This window comes from Athene noctua, chromosome 4 (assembly GCF_965140245.1).
Source record: "Athene noctua chromosome 4, bAthNoc1.hap1.1, whole genome shotgun sequence".
Classification (NCBI taxonomy): domain Eukaryota; kingdom Metazoa; phylum Chordata; class Aves; order Strigiformes; family Strigidae; genus Athene; species Athene noctua.
The window spans coordinates 71,528,651-71,546,775 of NC_134040.1; the positions used below are offsets into that span (position 1 = coordinate 71,528,651).

Below are 18,125 nucleotides of genomic sequence, written 5' to 3' on the forward strand. Positions count from 1 at the left end.
ACTCCCTGCTCTAATTAGTAGTATTAGTTTACAAGGCCATACCCAGGAGCCTGGTCATGCATATAGGCTGGGAACACCCTTGGGCTTAGGATATTCCTCTGAGACTAAGGCAAATTCAAAGCCTTTTTCCATATTACAAGGAAATGGGGCCTTTGCCTGTGATGATAGTTGTCATCTCTGAACTGTGGAAAATAGGAGGAGGGATCACTTACAAAGGAAGTAATCAATCTATTCCTCCGGTTCTGCGAACACTCCTAAACTCTCTTAGAATCTAATCATTGTTTCTTAATCCCTTATCAGAAAGAAATTAGTAAGTGTGAACTCAAAATGAAATAACTGGTATTATCTAAAATGACCTGTTTTACACAAGTTGTGTATGTGCATGTGTTTTTATAGTTACTCATTCTCTTAATTTCTTTAGGGGTGGGGGGGGTTTCATAAGTATGGAAATTAATGTAAATCCATTCAGATCTAGTTGTGAGACTAATTTTGTGTAGTGGGATAATAATTCACTGCTCGAAGAGATGAAAAGAAAGATAATTTCTGAGCCTACTTGTATCTTTTAGCAACATTGTATTTTGCACAAATAAATTTGAAGGGAAGACAATGAGAGCTGCTATACTGCACAAAGGTTTTTTGACTGATCAGAAAGTTCTCCCAGAAAATGATACTGTAAGTCTAAAACCACAGCATCTGCAGATTTGTTTACTTTATGTATGTGGCACAAGGGAAAGTGATGAAGAAAACAAGGAATATTTAGCCTGTGATGAATGTAGCCAACAAAACTGATAAAGAATGTGAATCTTTTGAATGCTAGGTCAGTTACCTTTATTTGCATTTCATTTTGGAGCTCTGAGAGCATTGCGCATATTGCACATAATTCTAAAGCGGTGTGAAGTCATAAACAAATTCATAATACAATTCATGCTGTTAGGGAGGAAAGAAGTCAGAGGGATGGCACTTCTGTGTTCCTAAATCTGAAGAGTGATCTTGCTAAGAGAAAACACTTATCAGGGAGTTTCTGTACATGCAAGTCTTGCAAAATGCTTCAAGCGAATTTGCATTTGCATTGTCATAACCCCAGAGCTAATGTGACATGATATGATAGGCATCTCCCAAAGTTTTCTAGCAATAAGAATGGAGAGCTGAAGGCACCAGGAAGGGCTCTGAAGGTGCCTTTGCACATGGTTGCATTCTTGTAACCCTGGAATTAAACTGGGCAGAGAAGCTTCTGAACCCAGTTGTCTTTGAAAGATGGTGAGGACTGGGTGAGCTGACCTTTGGTTCTTGCTATGAAGAAATGCATCAACTCATCCAGAACTGACAATCAGGACACTGAAAGATAACAAGTATAGGTAAATATAGGGAAATAGATCTATAAGTATTTATATATATATAGTAGTTGCATTTTCAGGTCTGAGTTTCGGATGCTGTGGATGAGTTTCCGAGCTGGTCTATCACCTAGCATCAATGGAGATGTTCTAGAAGACATTATTTCCATTATCTTCTTGGTTGGAACTAGGCAACCCATAATTTAGGAAAATATCCATAGGATCACAAAAGCTTAACAAATCTTCCTGAAAATTGATTTGGTATAAGTCGGTGATGGAAGGGGATGTTATACAGGCTCACCCTTTTAGATTAGAAGATCAGGGTAAAACATGTATTAAATCATTGGGGGCAAGATTCTATCTGTAGAAGGATGAATTGAATGTGTGATTTTTTTAAACTTTTCAAACTTTTGAACCTCTCAAAATTTTCCAGTGAGGCTTTGTGTCCTTCAAAAATAATTTAAAAAACCTGATATGGAGGTTGCTCTTTAACATTTAGCCTTTTGCTTCTATCAGTTTTCCTTTAGAGGCTGTTTTGACATAGTCTAAACACTTATGCCTATAAAAACAGGTTGAAAAAACAGAGGGCTTCGGAAGTCCTGTCATATCTGTGGTCTAGAGGAGACTGTGATGTATTAGTATCCAGCGAATTGTTCCTCACAAGGGCATTCCCACTAAACATAGTGGGACGTGCTCGTTAAGTAGGTATTCTCAGTATTGGAAAGTAAATCTTGCTTTATCTTTTGCTTTCTGTGATGCAGCAAAGCTACTTTATAGGTGATAAGCAAGAGAACCTTACAGATGATTGTTTATATAGTTTTCCCTGTGAGGTCAAATACATTTGTTTTATTCTGCAGTAGTACTGTTTGAACCTTTCACGGCGCGCTCTGTTCCTCCAGATTTTTGGCAGTGGGTTTAACTCTGCGGGGCTGCAGGAATGCCGTGCAGGGTAAAAGGATGTCACCGAATAAAACCAAGCGGCAATGTAGAAAACGCGCCCCCGGACCCTTCCAATGATTTTTTTTTTTGTTTTGTTTTTTTTTTTTCCCATCTGGTTGATGACACCAGCTTTAGTGACTTTCGCCCTCCCCTTGCGGCTCCGGCACTGCGGGGCCGCGCACCCACCGCCGCCCTCCGCGGGGAGCTCTCGCTCCCCCCGCCGCGGCCCGCGGAGAGGGGCGGAGGGGCCGGTCCCTCCCCTCCCCTCCCCTCGCCACCGCCTCCGCCCGCCCCCCGCTCCCTCCCTCCCTCCCTCCTCCGTCCCTCCCGCCGGGGCCGGCGGCAGCTGCGCGGCCGCGGGCAGGGGTGCGGGATGGCGGCGCTGGTGCGGGTGCTGCTGGCGCTCTGCGGGCTGCTGGCTGCCTGCCGGGCGGCGGAGCCGGCGGCGGGGGGGGCGGCGGCGGCGGCGGGGGGCTCCAGCCGGAGGCGGCGGCTGAGCGCCGAGGAGGGCATCTCCTTCGAGTACCACCGCTACGCCGAGCTGCGGGAGGCGCTGGTGGCCGTGTGGCTGCAGTGCCCCGCCATCAGCAGGATCTACACGGTGGGGCGCAGCGCCGAGGGCCGGGAGCTCCTGGTCATCGAGGTCTCTGACCGCCCCGGCGAGCATGAGCCCGGTAAGGGGCGGGGGGGTGCCCGCACCTCGCGGCAGGTACCGGCGGAGCGTAGCGGGGCTGCTGCCGTGGGCCCGGGATGCGGCGGCAGCGGGCAGAGCCTGCCCCTGAAATACCCGCTGCGGGTGCCAGCGGTGGCGCGCAGAGCGCCTTCAGCCGCCGCCGCTGGGTTCAGCGCCTCGTGAAGAGAGAAACGCGCTGAATTCCCCACAGAATCTCGGAAGATGCAGCAGCCGCCGGGAGCGGGCGCGCTCTGCAGGCGAAGCCCGGGTGCGGCTGTGCGGGAGGGGCGGCCTTGGCCGCCGGGAGTGCCGGGGAAAGCCGGGGCACGGCTCTCCGTGTCCCCGCGACCTGCGTGGCGTGGGCAGGCTCCTGCCGAAACCGCCTTGCCGCGGCCTTGGCACAGACGTCTCGGGGCTTGTGGTTATGTGTACCTGGGCTCTGAGCCGTGTCTTATCAAAGGGGATGCGACTGACGCCGTGCATTCGTTCTGCGCCTACGAGGGTGCGTTCTTCACCGTTTCCAGTTTCAGAACTGATAGTATCGCTTTTGTCTCTGCTGAAGAGGCTTAGGCTTGAAAAGCTGCTCAGGACCCGAGGCCCAGCCGTAAGCCACCTGCAGCCACGTCTTCACACTTCCCTTGGCGGGTTACAGAACAGGTCGGGAACTCTCTGCTTTTTAGGTGGAGAAGTAGCTTCTGTTGGTCTCTGGGGACTTGGTCTGCACAGTTGGTGCTTCATGTTCTGCTTTATGACCTGAATATAACTTTGCCTTGCATCCTCAAGGGCCTTCCATTTTTACTGACTGCGTTAGGTCTACTGATAAAACTTATACATTATAGGATATCAGATGTAAAGAAGAGATAAGAGGAAGGCAGGGTAGCAAAGCATTGTCTTGAAGCGAAAAATGTAGGAATTGCAGTGAATTTTGCAAAATTTCTTTGTGGTATGTTGCCATCTTGATATAAGGGGTGATACTGAAGCTAAGAATTAATCTACTGCCACTATGTAATTTGCTCTCTAGGATGATAGGCCATTATTATTGTGACTTTGTGCTACTGTCAGGTGACAGTTGCTGCAGCTCATTTATTTGGCACTTCTGTCAAGCCAACAGAAACAGGGACAAAAAGAGCACTCTGTGCAGTCTGAGGTGGGGCCGTGGCTCTTCCTAGAGACACACTGCTTCTCCTGCTGGCGTCAGTGACGTGAGAAAGGGTTTGTCGTTGAGCCCGAGCAAAAGAGAATCCAACTGTGTATCCATGAGCGATAACAAAACGCAGAAAAGAACATTTTCTATGGTTTGCATCCACATATAAGCGACAGTGAGTGTCAAACATTCCTTAGAATGTGCTCGGTCCCTCACAAAAGGAGCCCTATAGCCAAAAATGCCACATGTTGTAACGTCTGAAATCACATGTCAGGGAATGTGATGAGTCCTGGCAATCTTCAGTGGTGGATGCTGAAAACGCTGGGTTTTGCAGACAATTAACCAGGGTTTGAACCAGAGCAAATTCATTGTTTTATTTCAATCCTCAGTTTCGTTCTGCAAGGTACTGTGAGCACTTGTCAAAAAGCGGGGAACTGCTGCAGCTTTTGCTATCTGCAGCAGCACATGAGAGAAACTCAGGATCTTTTAGGAAGGGCAGCGAGCCAGACCCCATGCCTAGTTATGGTTGTGCTCCTTTGAAATAATTGTAAAGGTATGGATAACACCCCTGCTGCTTTGTTACAGAGCCTAAGCACCTACATATGATGCTAATGGTTGCATTAGAGGTGTTTTCTTCTTAATAAAGTGCCCTTTTTTCTAGCGTGTAGTAAGAGGTAGTACTGTTTATTTTTTTATGTGAGCTTTTTTAAGCTGTTCAGTAAAAGAAGTAGAGCCTTGTACCAGCCTTGGCAGGAAATACAAGGCTGATTCTGCAGCTCGTACCTGAGGGGGAATCCTCGCTCACTCTCAGCATCCATGCTTGATTCCCAGGGCAACAACAAGAACAAGGATGTTTTGTGCGATTGAAATTTGCAGGATCAGAACCTGATTTATCATCATCTATTATTAAAAAATGATATAGAAATTTACAAGACACACACATGTAGTTTTCTTTTTTCACAACAGCCTAGGAAGTTGTTATTCCTGAACATAATTTGTTCCTACAAGATATCCTAATTGTCACTGGGTTTATTTTTAAATATATAAATGAAATATAAATGAAATACACGCTGTGTCTCATAGGTTTACCATTTGTAGAGATCTCATGCTTCTAGAAGCCTGGTGAGTATGCAGGGATGATACCTGAATAGTGAGCTGCTGCGAAAACAAAAAAATGTTTCTGTTCACTTAGTGAGCAAGTTGATGACAAAATAAATTAGGAAAGTGTCAGCAGAGCATCAATAAAGACTCTTTGTACTGAGCAAAGAGTCTTTGTACTGAGTGAATCAAATACTGCACATGCATGCTTACATTGCATAATCACGCATCTTACATGGCTGTGCAGCGTTGTGTAAATGCTTTTGATCATATGCAAGCATATAAATCAACTTTAATTTTAGAATATCAGCTATTTTTGGAAATGAGTTTGTAATATATGTGCAGTATTTGAAAAAAAATGCATGAGAGAAGTAGGAAAATTTTAGAAATGTATTTTAAGCTTTCAAAACAACTGGAACAAATTCTTAGTGAACGAAGCAACTGGAACAAATCGTTAAGGCCTCATCTTTTGTTGGGGTAAATACATTATGAGGATTTTTTTAAAAAAAGTCCTGATCCTGCACTGGAAACCAGAAAGACTCCATATGAGCCAGTCTAGTTTCTTGCATAAGCATACAAAGTGTCTTTGCAAATCTTGGAAACAGATTAGTCATTTGGAAGATGTGAACTGAGCCTTCACTGAGCTCTTCCCAGGGACATGCTAAATGCCAGAAGCGTGAGACTGCCTAAAGTTTCTGATCCTACATTAAATTCTTGGAGAATATGCTGCCTTCTCCACAAACTTGAACACCATGATGCCTGTGCTTCCTTCGTGGTTAATGCCAAACAGAATTTGGTCTAATCTTTTGGAATTTTGGTTTTTGGTGGCAGCAGCTTCTTTAGAGTGATACTGTACCCTTATGGGAGATTAGAGCCTTTAATTGCTGGTGGAAAAGAAGCCCTTGAATAAGAAGCAGCAAAACCAGGAGTTGAAGATGTTTGAACTTTAACAAACAGTTTTATATTGAAGCAGCTTTTCCATGTAGATAACCTCACTTTGAGTCGGTGAGGATTAGATGGTTAAGGCAAAAGGAAGACTTGAATAAGACTGTATCAGTGGTTAGCTCTAGAAGGGGTTCTGTGAACCTAGACTGGAATTGATCAAAATGTTTTAGAGTAGCTTTGATTACGTGAGAAGATACAATTTTGTCCCCATGCTTGCCAAAACTTGGCAAAGTTGACAGAAGATGGTGAATGGCAAGGTGTGATAAAGTGAGGAGAAAGAGATTGTGGGAAGTTGATGGTGCACCAAAGGAAAACAGAGGACAGTTGATAGTAAAGCACAGATTATTTCTGTGACAAACTAAACAATGTTTTGCCTTAATTCAGATGCGAGGGAATACTGACTCCTCCTGAGAGAGGCTCTTACTTTGGATATCTGATGTTCTGTTGAACAAACACCCAATGGATCCTGATCTCTTGAGGCTTTTTTAATAACCATAACTAAGCTCATTTTGAGCATAAGTTTGTATTCTTTAATAGCAAGGAAATATATTTAGAATTGATTAATACAAAAGCAGTTCCTCCACTGTTAATGTTCAGCCACTTGTTTAGGCATGCTGCCATTTCTGACTCATTTGTACCATTGATTTTGGTGGTGCAAGATCAGTCCCCTCTATTAACTCTTCACTTTGAATGTGAAAATGAAGGTTTCTGACACTTTCCAGATTCCTAAGTTGGTTTCTTCTGTTTACATGAAAAAATTGCAGATAAAAACTTCTCTCAACTCCTACTTTTTTTAAAAAAAAACCCTAAGATTCTTATAGTGATTATTTTTCAGTGTTTAGTTTTGTGAAGATATCTTCAATGTAAGGCTTATTAATTGACTAGTTACATGTGTTATGGATACAGGCTCTGAAAATGACTTTGCATGGAGAGGAGAGAGAGTGTGGATGAAAATACGGATTTTGTGGCGACAAAATGATCTGCAAATGACACCTTCATCAAAATGCTCATGCTAGAGAAAAGGAAACAGAAATCCCGAAAATATCAGAATAATAGCATTTTGGAAACAAAATATGATTTTTCAAAGCAACATTTCATTTAGAAGTTTTTTTTCAATGTTAATGATTTTATTGATCATCCTTCTCCCCACAAGCGTCTTTAAAAATACACTGAATAGAAGGAAAAGGTTTGTTTGTAGTTGAGCGAGACATCTGATTTTCCAGAAAATGATGTACTTCAGACTTCTCAGTTTTGAACAACAACACATTGTGTGACAGTGAGGCAGGAGCACACTGTGCATGAGGTGAGGAGCACAGTTGTGACTTGGAGCATTTGCAGGACCCAGTGGGTGTGACTTCGGTTGATTTTATGAGGTGCAATTTGGTTACGTTAATTCTTGTACCCGTCACTTTATCAAAGACCCCCCTTGGCATGGTGAGGAAATGGGTTGGGTGGGTCAGTGCTGGCACTGAGCCTAAATAAGCTTCTTGATTTCCAAAATTGCAGCTCCTGACAGGCCCCCCCCCCAAAGTTGCCCAGCGTTAGGCTCTCAGTTTCACACTCCAGCCCTGCAGTGCTGGAGCTGTTTCTTACTGCAAAAACATAATTAAAGGGTGGTTGAAAGAGAAATCATGACTCTACTTTATATTAATGAATGGGGAAATCCAAGATCTGGCCACTAATACAGAAACCATACCTAGGGTTTTTTTCTGTTGTTGAAGGGCTCACCCATTCAGCTGTGACACCAGCCATGGTGACCTAATACTTTCTGTGGTAAGAAACTGTGAAAAGTAAAGCCAACAAATTCACAGGGAAAAAAATTGTTGCTGGTAATGTTTGTATTTCACTGTTGCACAAACCCCATTTTTTAATATTTTAAAAAATTATTGTAATTTAAATGACCATGCAGCCATTACAGAGAACTGTGAGCAAGTGCTGCTCTTTGAAAAAGCGAAATGGCAGCAGCAAGAAGAAACAACCATGTAGGAGGCTGCCGTGATTTCAGCCCGACGTGGTGCTGTGCCACCTTAGCATGGTAGCCCAGAAGCAGGGAGACCACTTGATACCACCTGTGGGTCCTGCGGGCTGCCCCGCGTTGGGCGGTCAAGTGCAGCCCTCGTGTTGGCGATAGGGCGTTTCAGCGGGGCTCAGAAAGCATGCAGCTTGTCTCTTGGTTATGGTCTTGTCATCAGATGCAGGTGTTCTAATATTGTCACTTACAATTCATTGCGCTTGATTTTCTCAAGGTTCTTTTCCTTACATTAGGAATTTGCAAGTAAAAATCCTGTGAGCTCTTTGATGGGCCCTGTTAGTGTTTCCCAGTTGTGCAGAGCATTTATACAAATTGTACATGGCGAAAGCTTGTTATTAAATCTAGATATTAGAGAGAAAAACTAATTTTTACATGTTTGAGGTTTAAGCAAACGCCATTTTCTATCAGTGGCCAGTCATTTACCTTTCCCTTTCTCAAGGGAGGTGTTGAAGGATACAGGGCTGGTTGCTGGGTAAATGCGAGTGCAGCGAAGTCGTATTCATCCAGCTGCATTGCATAAGGGTAGGGGCTGTAAATGGGTGAAAATAAGCAAAATACTTTGTATCAGGAGTACAGGAGCTGCTGTGCTGACCAGGTTATGGTGTCACATTTTTCTGACGGCTGTGGTTCAGCTTCTTTCCTTCTCTCGTGGCTTACATTTGCAATCCTCTTTAAAGGTGAGCTGCTCTTCAGGCAGCAGGGTAACAGGAGCACCTGCAGTGCCAAACCGAGAGCATGAGCAGGGCAGCTGCTCGTGTCTCTACAGGGATGTTTAAAATAAAATGTAGAATAAAACATGGTTGAACCCATTATTCATGTAGCCTTCTGCATTTGGATTTTTTCTTTCCTTTGTGCATCAGGGAACAGATTTTCTTTCAGAGCTTGTGAGGCCGTTCTGGCTTCTCCATCAAACACTGCAGGGGCTACGCTACCGACTTGCCTTCTGGGAGTGCAAATCTGGGGCTGGTTGTACCTCATTCATTCTGCAGAAGACTGAGAGTCTGTAATTAACTTTACAGTGAAATCCCTTTCAGGCTGTAGTGCCATTTAGGGTAGTTCCCCTAGAGTCTCCTAGCCAGGATTTGGCCCGGGGTAGTCTCTGGCAGCATGATTTTAATGCTGCCTGCGTTCAGAGTGGGATGTCCAGTGTCCCTCACAGACTCTGTAGGTTCCACAGGTCTTGGGAGGGCTGTAGGATTTGCTGGCAATAAGATGGCTGTCTGTACATGCTGAGTGAGCTTTTTAAAAGCATCTGGTTTATTTTCAAGAACCTTGAATAACTTTATATTTTTTAGAATGTACTTCGTAACACTTCTTTTTTTTTTGATAATAGATTTTTCTTCCTTAATATTGTCTTTCTTGAATAATCTTTCCTTAATATTTATTATTTCATCCTATCTCAGTTTTAATGTTCAGCTAAAAATAGAGATGTAGCATACCAAGAGAAAACGGTGCTTACAAAACTGGTGAAAATCAAGGAGAGGTAGGCACCTTTATAGGTCACATTCGCAGCTAATTGTTAATGCCATTCACGATCCCATTGAAGTCAATGGAAATTCACAGTAAGTGTGGTGAGGCAGCTGTGTTAGGCAGTCTCTGCAGTGTTTCCTAGAGATACAATACCCTTACTCCAAATTGCTTCACTGGCAGAAGTGTTTAAAGACTTCCCTTTTTGTTAGATTATTTTTAAGAGAGGCTGAGTGCTACCTGGGAAAACACAGTTACCACCTCTCAGAAATTTCTCTTTGCTGGAAAAACACAAAGGGCAAACAAGCTGTAGTAAAAAGGGCTGTAATCATTAAGAATAAACATGACTCCACAGAAGGCTGTTGTTTTATTTTTCAGACTTAGAATTAGCTTGAGTATGCAGAGCATTCAGAGTTTGTTGATCTGACCCAGGCTGGTTTTGACAATCCCACTCTCTTTGAAAGAGTTGATTAATTTCTTTTAAAGAGAAGAGTTGTCATCACCTCCCACTTCTGCAGAATGCCTTAGCAGTCCCCAATGAAAACAGGAGGTGAGCCAGTTTTGTTGTTGGCTTGAATTAAAGGGATGTTTTATTATGGTGACAATAATGCAAGCTCCAGAGAATTAGTGAGAAGTCTAGAAAGTGCAGGGATTTCCTAAGATTTTGTGAGACATTTTGTTAAAGGCAGTAAATTGTAAATGTGTGACTTACCAAAAAGTGACCTTGTTACTATATTAATTATTCATTTACTTTATTTAGGAGAAGCTGTTTACTTTTCTATAATGTAATGATCAATAGCTCAAGCCTTTAAATTACACAGAGGGTGAAAAGGACAAGACAGTTCTTCCTATTTCAGAATAAACACAAGTTTTTGGTTGTAACAGTGGAGTTGCTACTACGCTCAGACAACAATTTAGAATTAAAACTAATTTAGAATTAGTTCTATGTTCATTCCACCTAATTTTTGTTTTCAAAGGTGGTACGTGATTTAGAAGCCTATGTGCTGTGCATGCATATTCATGCTATAACCTTGCTTTGCTGATTAGCGGGTAGAACTCTTCATTGGGCTGCGGTGTCCTCTGAAAAAGTCTATCCGACACTGGGCAGGCTTCTAACTTAGGAGTGTGTGCAAGAGCTTATGGTTAAGACCTGATGAATCACAAGCCTTTGTGTGTCATCATCTAAAGTACCTTGTTGTGCTTTATATGCTTGCTTTGTGAAACATACTATTTATGAACCTTATCTGATCTTTTCTCAGCAGATTAATTTATATTGTTAAGTCTTCATACCTAGTTTATTTCATGTTCCTCTTAAAAAGAAAAAAAGTCATATGTCATCTTTTTTGGTCTACATTTTCTTTTTAAACAGAAGTCTCATGCATGTATTACCACAGACTCAATTTTCCATTAAGTTGGGAATTGAACTGGAAAGAAGGTTTGTAGCTGAATTCACTTTAACATTTTGTGGATTGAAGGAAAAGTGAAAACTGCAGTGTGTACTATAAGGCTTCTGGGTCAGTTAATTAAAATGATGGGTAGAGTTATGAGCATTAGAAATGTGTGTGTGTAGCTACAGTGGCCAGGTAAGAGAGAATCTTGAATCATAAACTCGTGGTTGGTGGTTTGAAGGCAGTAAATGTTTGGTTTATTTAATTCTTTTTTTGAAGTGAGACATTTATAACTGTAAGATAGTAGCTGCTTCCCGCTAGTTGTTCATACAGAATTATGAGCAAAACCTGACATCCTTGTTTACTCACGAATTAAGTCCCATGGGGCAAGCTGAGATAGTTATTCATTGTATGGAGCTTTTCATGACTGTGGAGCGTGAGCTGCCTGATTTATGACCAAAGAAAGATACTGCTCTGGCTGCAGAGTCTGCCTGCAGTGAGAACGGCCATCGTATGCCATTTTGAATGCTTATCCTTAGGTATGGATCTGCCTTAAAGCTGAGTGGAAAAAATTGTTTGATCAGGTGGGATGTCTGACTGGCCAGGATTTAATGAGCTGTTTTCTTGGCAAAGACATGCTTGCTGGTATACGAGTCTAATGATCCGGTAAATTATTTTGTTATCTAGAAAGTATGACCTGGGCCTCTGCCATATTAGTTCTCCAAACAAAAGAGAAATCATGCAGTACTTTGCTATGAGAAATACAACTAATAATAGTTGAAAGATGCAAAGAAAGTGGAAGGACAGCGAGACATTTCAAAGATCGAAACTTTTTGTGTACTTGTGTTTCCGATACCCTAACATTAGACATAACTAGATAACAATGTGTGTGGGTCACTGCATGTTTTTCCTCTGAGATTTGTAGCTGCAAGACATCATTTGGATGTCTTTTTGTGTCCCTCAAAAGTAAAGGGAGCCCACAGTGTGACTGTCCTTCAGTCACACATTGCTGTCCATCAGTGTTATGAAAGACATACTCCTTCACAATTACCATTCAAAATTAACTTCTTTTCTTATGCTAAATTGAATGTTTTGCAGTTTTGGCTGGCTCTGCGTCTTGGCTTATTTTACAAAAGCACAGTTCTAGAACTATAAGCAAAATTGGTGTGAGTCTAAGATCTAAATACACACTTTTTACACACGTGAAAAATTATTACTTCAAAGAGAGCTTTATGACTATGGTAAGATGACTCTCCATGTCAGATCTTCACCTCATATAGACTAGACAGTGCTTTAATTTCTCCTCCCATCCAGCCGCTGAGCATCCACAAATCAAACTGAAGTCAATGGGAGCTGTAAATCTGAATCTTCATTATAAGCAGGTGGTTTATAAATGCTAATGTTCAAGTCAATTTGTGTGCGTGACCTTAACAAAGACGGCTAAATGTGACTTTGATTCTGTAATAGCCTGCATCTAAGGAATGAGTGATCACTGTTTGTGCCTTTCTGAATGAAATGTCTTAATTCTTTTTGGTGACATCAGTACATAGTGGGATGGAGAGAAGAAGAAAGCTGTAGGGTTGGGAGCTGTCACGTGTTTAAACTTTAAGCATTGTCACTGTAGGAAGTTGTTTCACGGGGAAGAAAAGTTGTTTTGTGATAAAGGATGTCTGGCTTCTTTCCTGGCTCTGCTGTGTATTCTTGATCTTTCTGGATAAGAACATTCTTTTGATATGCTTCAGATTCTCATCTGTGTGCCTAGGTTCTCATCTTCCGTGATGCAGGTTAGCATGTAGCTGTGCCATGTACCCCGTATATAGGTACTTGATAGATAGCATGTGGTTCAGCATTTGGTCTGTCTTTAAGATGAGGTTCCTACCAGCTTCCTGTCAGATTTTCCCCTTGGAGCAAATAGCCCTAGTATTTGTGCTGACTCAGCTATGCTAATGGACATACGGTGAAGAGTGGTCCAGAGTTTCCCTGTTTACCTGTTGTTGCAGATACACTTTTTTTTTTTCTTTTTTTTTTTTTTTTTTTAAATATCTGCTTTGATAGCAGAGGAGTGTGAAGAAGGTACCAGTTCTTACTTTTCTTCCAGTGCTGGTAGGTAGAGTCACAACACAGACATCTATATTTGTAAGGTTTCTGTGTGCTACAGTTACGGGAACAAATCCATAGTGGAAATAAATAGTACAGACCTTTAATGGAAGCCTTATAGTACAAATCTTTAGTGGAAAAGACTATATACAGAAACAGAGGAGCATCTGTTCCTTGATACTTCATGGAGCAGCTGGTAAAAATAAATTCTGTATTATAATGGTAGCCAGTACAAAGTGAAAAAGTACCTGACAGCAGAAGTCCCCCTGAATAGAGAAGTTTAAGGGCCAGCAAGCTCATCTGACTTGAAAATTGAAGAATTGTCTGAAATAGATGTTGCCATGGAGACAGAGCGGATTAGCAGCCTGGGACTGATTTCATTGGTCTGTTGCTAGCACAAGTTGCTTGTTTGAGTAGCATTAATATGTTGTCTCATGCTGCTTTATATGCTGAGACCATCTGGCATTACTGGTATTTAAAGGTGCAGTTCTTGTTATGGAAGAATTGGCCAACATGGTTTGATTTATGCTTGTAAGACAAGTTATGAAAGTTAAGAGGTCTTTGCAAAGCTGCCTCATGCACTGAAAATATTATGAAAAGTCACAGCACACACAGAGATGAAGTGGGGCTTTGGGAAGTGACATGGGGAATTTCAGAAATTTGTTTTATACTCAGCGCACATTTAAAGTGTTCACTATACAAACATGCACTTTTGCATGTTTCTTCAGGTGTGTATGTGCAGACAGCTACATTCTTCTTTTCAAAAATAAGCCTTTTCACTGTACACTATGAAGCTGCTTGGGAGCTACAGCTCCACCACCTTGAAAAAGCATGAGATCACGTTGCTCATCATATTGTGTATTAAGGAAAAGTATGTCGTAGAGTTAATGAACAAGATAAGGTCTAACCAAACAGAGCTGCTCTATGTTACTTCAGAGTCTATGCTTTCAAGAAGAAATATTTTCTTTAAGTTTGACTATACCATTGAAAACATATTTTGTAGCAAAGTATTTGATAAGAAAAACAGTTTGTAGAGACTAACATAAACCTTATCTTTGATCTATTTATAGCTGTGAGTCTTCATCTGCTTTCCTTAATACCATTCTCAAGTGGGAGTTATCTTCCAAAGGAGCTTATATGACAGTGCTGACATTCCTCAGATGCTTGTAAATTTTCACTGTTTTTTTCTTTGGTAATTATTATCATGATACCTTATTATTCTCAAGAGTTTTTCCACAGGCAGAAACGGATAGTTACAAAGTGACCAAATAATAGCCAGAAAATGTTCCTGTCTGAGCTAATGAGGTCCAGTGTAGAGGTCTGTCTGTGGGCTGAACGTCATAGGAAAAGTGGCTGGAGTTAAAACTAGCTGGAGGCTTTGTTCTCCTGGACAGACTTAAAACTGAATGGAATTTGAAGTTAAATCTTGGTAATAAACACTATGAAAGCATAGGAATGGAAGCATTTTTACTTTCTCAAGTTACCGATGTTCTGAAGTTACTGATGGAAAGCATTCCTAATGGTCTTCTGCAGCTGTGTAACACTTGTCCACAGATATTGATGTGATATTCATTGGATATTGATGATGTGCTATGTAGTACAATAATAAAATGAAACAAGGACTTGGGATCTATTTCACAAACCTTTAGGTTTTAAGCTTTTATTCCGGAGCTTTGGCTTTGATGTCAAAATAAATTCTTTGTATACTTTCACTTCAAATGCAAGACCCAAGAAATATATAGCTGCGGATGTCCTAGCTCCCTTAAATAGCTTTAGAATGATTACATTTGATGCTTAATGTTTTTACAGCTTAGTCCTGTTTTAACTCTGTCGGAATGAATATAGGGCACATGAAGAAAGCCAAATAATTTATTTCCCCAGCCCACTCCCAACCCCCAGCTCCTTGTTTGCACGTCAGTTCTCTCCCTGTTTTTTTTTTTTTTTTTTTGAAGCTGGTCATCCAGTTCTCTATGAGACAAAGCTTGTGTGCAGTTTTGGGGATCAATCCACCCCAAGACCCACCTCACAGTGATATGGACAGGACTGCTTGATGCTGTTGTCCCTGAGCAGTCTCGTGTTACCTTGTCATGTCCCAGAGTATCACATACATCTACCTACTCTCACAACACACCCAGGGTATTCCACACACTTTCACAGTGTTATGCTATTAAAATCAGCCTGAGAGGCTGTGACACAGCCCTCACATGATTTCAGGCACTTTGAACTAGATAAACCCACAAGTAATTACTTCTTAAAGACACCCTGTGAGGCCCATTGTAGCCTTGTCCAACCATGGGTATGGTCAGATGGGTCTAGCCCTGAGGAACGAGGATGTAAGCCACCTACACCGTTTGGCACGAGGGGCCTCCTGGGTGCTCTTAGCAATGTAGGCTAACTGCTTTCCAGTTTTATAATCAGAAGTTATAGTTTCTTGAAAATTATCTGTACTTAATTTCTGAAGGTATGGATTTTGGCCAGATTCCTTCACAGTATTTGGTTTGTTTCAGTTCTCCAGATACTGAAATTTGACATACCAGTATTTACAGTCTGGAAATGTACTTTTTTTTTCTCCTTTCTGTTTATTTCCAAGGATGGAATGCTATTTCTACTCTTGCTGCATTTCCATGGCAGTTAAGTGAGCCTACTGCAGCTGATTAAACTATTGACAGATTATTTCAGTGTGAGGAAAGATGATAGAAATTAGAAACAGTAACATATGGAATAGTGCTTGAACTATATAACATTATACTGAGTTGCGAAGTCTGGTGACTTGGAGTCTCTGCAATTGAAATAGTTGCAACTGGGCTTTCTTGTCTGGAGTGTACAACAGTTCTTTAAATTTATTGTTAATGTGAAGTGGAATGAACATAGATAAATTTATCATGTATTTTGTGGTCTATTTTATTGGTAGCCCTGCAGACTAATGATATGGAAATGTGCTTTTGAAACAACGAGCCATAAATGACTAATGCCAAGTTATTCTCACAATACCATTACAATAACTGTAGATCCAACAGATCTATTTTAACAATAAATTTTCTACATCCAGTGGATTAATTAATATAATTCCATATTATGGGAGCAGTTTCAGAAACCCGTAGTTAGAAATAGCTGAATCATCAGAAGGTGAAATGTCTCCTGTACAAAGAATCAGTAAAAGGCTCCAGAAATGCTCTGTTTAAATGTAAACAGAGCTGCTATTAGATTTACGCTTCCTAAACTTTGCTCTGTGTAAACTGCACCTTTGGATAGCATTCCAGTGCTATTCCTATAATCCCAGTGAAATCTCTATATAAGGTCACTCTGGAGTGCTTAGGTATTACGCTAAGACTTGGCAAAGATTTAGTGCTCATCTATACCTCTGACTTCCTCTGCAACTTTAGAGAAGGGCGTTTGTTCTGCCTGAACTTCAGTTCACCCTCTGGGACCCTGGAGCAGTAGTGCTTCCACAGCTCATGGGAGTCTGTGAGAGGGAATCTTTTGATGGCTGTGTTGCTCGAACACCACAGAAACTAGAGATATTGGTTAGTGCAGTCCAATCCATTTTTCATTTTCTCTTTCCTAGGAACTGAAAGGGTTAGGATAATCTAAACAAACAAACAAACAAACAAAAGATTTGACATGGCCAGAGGAGGTTGAATCTCCTCTTGCAGGTCCTGCTTAAGGCTTCTTTAGGATCCTCTCTAATGACGAGTGGCATTGCCTTCTACTCTTATTCATCATCCGCTATGTAAGAACTGGCTAGTACAGAGCCTGGTGTCTCTATGAGTTCCTTATTCTCTTGGTAGCAAAATTTACTTTAAATGGCTTTAAATATATATCACAGATCTCATGTTTTTTTCCAGCATAAAACAGATTGGTGGTGAGGCAGAACCTTGAGCATCATGCTCTTAACCAGTTAGAAAGGGGGCTGTATTTTGCAAAGGACAGGTGATCATCCAGAGCGAACAATTTACAATTTGCTTATTGCTGGTACCTGTCATCTAGGAGCACTTTCCAGATTATTTCTATTAAAATTAATTGTATGACATTGAGTTAGATAGACCTTAGCCTATTGGTGGTATAACAAATGTAGCTTATGAGGTCCCAGTTGTAATTGAAACTCATTGCACCCTAGAAAGATGTGAATGGCATGTATTTTTTTGATACAAAGATTCATTTAAAACATTTTTCTCTTTCCTTTCTTCCTCCTCCTTTCTTTTCACTATTCCTATCCTTTTATTTCTGTTTGTTTGTTTTTTGTTTGGTTGGTTTTTTGTTTTTGTTTTTGTAATCACTGCAGTTGTCTTTTAAATGCTGCCTCTCAAAATCCAGCAAAGGTGAAATAGATGGGAGGAAACAGAAAAGACTAAAGAAAATGTGGTTTTGCTACAGATTCTGTAGACTTTCAGTTTTCTCCAGCCGTAAGGCTGCATTATAGGGTGTATCTAGATTGTACTGTCTAGAAGGATGCTGTAGCTGTAATTTACAACAAGAACATGAGATGTTAGTCAGCAATCTGTTTATAACATTGTGGTTTAGAGCAGAACTTGCCCTTTCTGTAGGAGGATCTCCAGCAGAATGTCAGGAAAATTGAAGCAGCTGTGTCTGTAAAAGGAAATGTACATTAAAAATGCCAGAGAGAAACCACAGGCAGGGATCCTCCTCTGCCACTTATAGCCCTGTTGTTAAATGTCCCTTTCAAAGCTTTGAGCGGAGATAGAAATCCCACTTACGTTTATATACATAAAAGGAATAGACAAATAATGACATCAGTGGTTCAGCTGATGATGAGAAGGTTGCTGCAGTCTGTAATAAACTGGGATCTCTCATTGCAGTTAGTGCCTGAATAGAAATCTCCGAGCATACGAGCATGGGAGCGCAAGGGGCAGTAAGAGTACAGGGTCTTACCTAGCATATAGGAATGGAAGCAAGCAAACAAAACATTGCCATAATTAACATTTTTACAGGAAAACGCTGATTTGGTTATTGAGATTTTCATGTGCGGAGTCAACGGAAGTGTGGGTCAAAC

At 41.3% G+C, this 18,125-nt stretch overlaps 1 protein-coding gene across 2 annotated transcripts in view; it reads left to right on the forward strand.

The window, feature by feature from the left end:
- The first annotated feature begins 2,593 nt into the window (after nucleotides 1–2,593).
- The window catches only part of CPE (carboxypeptidase E), a 55,251-nt gene continuing 39,719 nt past the window's right edge, over nucleotides 2,594–18,125 (forward strand). Inside the window, exon 1 of one of the 2 annotated variants that reach the window (XM_074905719.1) lies at nucleotides 2,594–2,944. In XM_074905719.1, the coding sequence (XP_074761820.1) occupies nucleotides 2,644–2,944 (301 nt within the window). In that variant the 5' untranslated portion in view covers nucleotides 2,594–2,643. The remainder of the gene's footprint in view (nucleotides 2,945–18,125) is intronic. The other variant, XM_074905720.1, reaches the window with a different exon arrangement.